Below are 5,308 nucleotides of genomic sequence, written 5' to 3'. Positions count from 1 at the left end.
TTCTTTCCCTTACTATTTTATAGAAGAGTGTTGTGGAAGATAACTTTACAAATTTGTCTCTACAGAATATTCCTAAATTGGAAGAGGAATTAATACCCCAACCCCAGAGACAGACACAGTTACTGACAGGACATTCTTTGCCTTGGCCAGTATCCTCCTTGGCCACATTTAAAATGAGAGTTGACAAAGTGAGAGAGTGGCATGGACATATATATATACTACCAAACATAAAATAGATAGCTAGTGGGAAGCAGCCGCATAGCACAGGGAGATCAGCTCGGTGCTTTGTGACCACCTAGAGGGGTGGGATAGGGAGGGTGGGAGGGAGGGAGATGCAAGAGGGAAGAGATATGGGAACATATGTATATGTGTAACTGATTCACGTTGTTATAAAGCAGAAACTAACAGACCATTGTAAAGCAATTATACTCCAGTAAAGATGTTAAAAAAAAATGAGAGTTGAAGAAAATGCTTTTAGGTGCAGCAAAGTTTCTATATCTTGTTTCTTGCTGGTTTTGATCTGTTAAACTGCTGTGGTTCTGGGTCTGATTATGGTTTCTTCTGCAATACAGTTCCCTCACAGATTTAGTTAGGCCTACATCTTTGCTTAATTATTTATTTACTTATACCATTTATACCTTACAATTTAATTTTTATGTTAAAGAAAACCCATTCAGGTTTGTGATTCAACTAGAAGAAGGGTTAAAATTACCTTGAAATGGATATGGTGACTGATTGGACTATGTGTCTCCCTTTTTGGGGAAAAAGTGGGAACATCTTTGTTTGTAAGAATAATAATCGCAACATGTTTCTCAGAAGCACGATTATGTTGCTATTAATTTGGTATGGAAGTTTAAATATGGGAAGAAGGGTGAAAATGTGTCCTAAGTAGTCCAGAGGGTGAACTCTTCAAGTTATTTGTTGGCCATGCACTCCATTGTTGCCATTCTGGACTCACTCCTATTTCCAAGGGAACTGGCAGCCTGTAAACTACATTTACCAGACTTCCTTGCCAGCTGGCTTCCACTTAGGTGTTGCCAGTAAGAGGCTGTGGCAGTACATTTGAAAAAGGGGCAACGGGAAGCCTCTCTCTTTTTTCTCCATTCTGGTGATGATTTTGGCAGCAGCAGCAATACTGGGTAAGTGAAGGCTCCTGGATTTATAGTCAGGAATAAATAAAGCTCCATCAGCAACAACAGTGGATGATGCAGCAGTACAGTGTTCATGGGCACTGGCTCAAGCAACTGCAAGAGCAGCAGAAACCGCAGGTGACTATGAGGTAGCTAAATTTCATAGCATTAATAGGTGTGTGGGTCCTGGCTTCCTAAAAAGGGGTAGTGATTGCAGTTCCAACAGCAGTAGCAGCAGCAGCAGCAGTAGCTGTCACTACTCCAGCAACTTTAGTGGCATTTATATCATGAGTTTGTTTTTTGTTTTTGTTTTTTGCGGTACGCGGGCCTCTCACCGCTGTGGCCTCTCCCGCTGCGGAGCACAGGCTCCGGACGCGCAGGCTCAGCGGCCATGGCTCACTGGCCCAGCCGCTCCGCGGCACGTGGGATCCTCCCAGACCGGGGCACGAACCCGCGTCCCCTGCATCAGCAGGCGGACCCTCAACCACTGCGCCACCAGGGAAGCCGTATCATGAGTTTTGATTAGTAACTATTTTTTCTTTTCACTCCAACAAATGTATTACTTTTGTAACCAACACCGATATCAATTTTTTTCTGTTTCAAATATTTAGTATGTTTATTTTTCCCAGTTGGATGCTGAGTTATAGAAATACACATATATGATACCATTTACTTACTGTTCAAGAACATGACAAATGATATTCTATATTGTTAAAGGATGTATATATACATTGTCAAAAAAGTGTTAAAACGGCTCAGAAATGGGTAAACTCCAAATATTGGATGTGGGTTATAGAGTGAGAGAGAAGAATGTGTTTAGGGAGTGCATGTTGGGTTTCAACTATTTTGTTAATGTTTTATTTCCTATTCTAGATGGGAGATAAGCAAATATTCATTAGATTGTTATTCATTTTTAATAATTGAAACATAATACATTAAAATAAAGATCAGTACTGAGATGATTGAAAAGAGCATATTCTTCAGTATATTACTCATTCAGTATATTACTCATAAATACAGTTTAAAAATAGTTACAAAAATTCAATTAGCAAATATTTCATAGAGGTTAAGACCTATTAGTGTTTTAGAAAAGGAACTATTATGTATTTATAGATCTTAAACATTCAGAGTAATGTAAAATAAACTTAAGTCATTGCAAATTGTTTTGTTTTTCCGTGATTATAATGATGATCTATTTTGTCTTTATAAAGATAATTTAATGCATATTATTGCTTTCTTTTTTTCTTTTTACATTTTAGGTATTGTGTTTGGTCTTGTAGATCTGAGCACTGACAATTTTCAGAAGGAGAATCATCTGAAAACCACTGAGAATTTAGTGCTGTCATTGACCTATGATATTTCATCTTGCCTGGTAGTAGTGTTTATAGCATATTATGGAGGGAAAGGAAACATACCAGGATGGATTACAGTTTCCTCCTTTTTAGTAGGATCTGGATCACTTTTATTTGCTTTTCCATACTTTAGTGGTGGAAATTATAAAATGACGGTAGAAACTGAAGGTAAGATTTTAAAAGATACTATCATACATCAAATCATTATTCATTTAAACCATTGGCTCTAGGAGCTTAAAATAGACTGTGATATTTATCTGTCTGTACATTCATTCATCTGTATCTACTTATATGATCAAGTTTATTAAGCTAATTAATGGTAGCTCCCTGGTAACATGTATGCCATTCTCCCATCTTCTCATGATCATATACCCTTTCATCTAAGAGATGGGCCTAGTAAGATGAAAGAATATTTTGGATGATATTTGGGATAATATTTGGGATAATTATTTTGTGAAATTGGTTTTCTTTTATCAATTTTCATATATATTATAAATCTTTTGATTTATGTCTTCCACAGTATACTTAAATTGATCCCTTTATTTTGACCTCAGCACACATATACACAAGTACAAAGACGAAGATAACCAAACTTACACAGACACATACAAAAAGTCAGAACTTTTCTAGCTACTTCTTCCATTTCAAAATGGGTGCTGCCCTTTGACACAGGACTTCGAATCTGGAAAGATTGGAGCCTTCTTTGCTTTCTTCATTGTTTTTTTAAATTTATTCCACAACTTTTTGCTACTCCCAGTAGATAAAAAGGCTATTTGAAGTCCATAGCACTATTTCTGACACTTTTGTGTCAGGGACTTTCTTGTTATGCATAGGCTTATAAAAGTGTTGGAATGCATTTACCAGTTTTGGAAACTTTAAACTGGGCTTTAGCAAGAAATGATGGAAAAGGCTTGAGGATGTCTCTGTATGTGTGTATGTGTGTATATACATGTTTATGATGTTTAAAAGTATGTTTGTGATGTGTGTTTATGCTGTGTGTTTACAATATAAATAAAAATAGTTCATATTAAATATAATTTATATAAGATATTTAGCTATATATACTATGTAATTCATATTATAAATAATATACTGATATGTACATGATATATATCATATAACTTATGAAATCTATAATATTTACATATATTTATAATCTGTTTATTATATTTGTAGATTATATGTAGAATAAATACATTTATTAATTAATAGAATATATTTGTAATATATTTATTATATTTGTATAATGGACAGCTAATTGAATGAGATGACTTATGGGAAGAAGGGAATGGATAACACTTTACTCCTATTCTTCCCTTAACCCTGTTCTGGTCAGAAAGGGTGAAAAGTTAGGAAGCACTGCTTGAGACATTAAAAATGCTGCTTGATGAGTACTCAGGAGTAATGAGAGTAGAAATAGTACAGTCTTTCTTCCTTTGTGTTTTCTTTATAGTATCTAGATTCTACATATTTTATTTTCTGCTTGTGATTAGGAATGTGTAATTTATCTAACAACAACCATTCAGTGTATTTACTGGGTAACCCTCTGCTTGTTAGAGAAGCAGAAATAGAGTAAATAAATGGTCTTTGCAGGTAGAAGTGCTTATTTCATATACACATCTATGCAGATATTTCACTCATTTTGTTGAAAAGTTTAGTTCTTACATAACTAATTTTTCTACTCTATGTACATACTTCAGTTTATGTATGTATATATTTTTAATTTCTGTATTTTCTTCTTTCATCCTTTTTTTGGGGGGTCCTTCTCTTATTCTCTTCTGAATATCTCTCCTATTCTATTCTCTATTTTCCCCAGTTACCTGCCATACTCATCTTCCTGTATGACTGGCCTGAACCTTGGAGCAGTCCATTTATCACCACCTTACACTCCCTTTCTCTGCCCCCTCTACCCCATCTCAGTTTTCTGTACTGATGACAAATTGGTCTTCAGTCCCTATGTGTCAACTAACATGTAGAAATCATAGTAAACCAAATCCTTGAGAAGTGAAAACTAATTTTCTGCTCTAGTTCATGCAAACAGTTGTATCACACTCTGATTTTTAGTTTCTAGATCTCTGCATATAATTGAACACCCAACATATCCATGATTGCAGTGCACTGTCACGTTACTAAGAACTTCCTAAATATCTGTTATCTCACTGTCTGATTATCTCCACTAATTCTTCTAACTCACTCATATAACAGAAACATCAGTTCTTTCCTTTCATTGGAACCTTTAGTGTATTGACGTCTACTTTCTCCCTTTATCAGATTCTCCTTGTTGTTACGTTCTTTCATTTGTAGCTTATTTTATGTTCCTTAATATGACATGTTAGAATATTTCAGACATACTCTAATCATTATACTAAGCTCTCTGTCCCATTGTCCTTTCTTGTTCCTGGTCTGGAAAACTTTTGATCCAACCATATACCTTTCTTTTATATCTATATCTGGGCTGCTGATGAGTGTTTTAGAGAAAAATCACACAAGAGGACAACTTAGTCCCACAATGAATTTGTTACTTTCAACCTCAGTTATACTTTCAAATGGATCCATTCCCCTGATTTTTTATTTCAGTTCCCTTCTATAATTCACAACAAAGATTTTTGATTTTCCTCATGTCTTAGTTAGTTTGGGCTGCTATAACAAAAATATCATAGACTGGTTGGTTTAAAAAACAGAAATTTATTTGTCACCGCTCCGAAGGCTGAGAGTCCAAGATCGAAGTGCCCTTCTTCACTTTAAAAAATCCCTTGTTTGGACTATGATTTCAAGAAGGGCACTAAAAGATTAGTATTATCCTACTGGTAGAAGACTTTGTTTTCA

General features: G+C 35.2%; 1 protein-coding gene across 1 annotated transcript in view; it reads left to right on the top strand.

The window, feature by feature from the left end:
- Positions 1-5,308, top strand: part of SLCO6A1 (solute carrier organic anion transporter family member 6A1) — a 136,537-nt gene that overhangs the window by 9,534 nt on the left and 121,695 nt on the right. Inside the window, exon 3 of the mRNA XM_007455385.1 lies at positions 2,390-2,650. Within this exon, the coding sequence (XP_007455447.1) occupies positions 2,390-2,650 (261 nt within the window). The remainder of the gene's footprint in view (positions 1-2,389; positions 2,651-5,308) is intronic.

The sequence above is a fragment of the Lipotes vexillifer genome, unplaced genomic scaffold, assembly GCF_000442215.2.
Source record: "Lipotes vexillifer unplaced genomic scaffold, Lipotes_vexillifer_v1.1 scaffold499, whole genome shotgun sequence".
NCBI classification, from domain to species: domain Eukaryota; kingdom Metazoa; phylum Chordata; class Mammalia; order Artiodactyla; family Lipotidae; genus Lipotes; species Lipotes vexillifer.
Note: the sequence above shows the minus strand (reverse complement) of the source record. Positions and strands in the feature narration are given on the sequence as shown.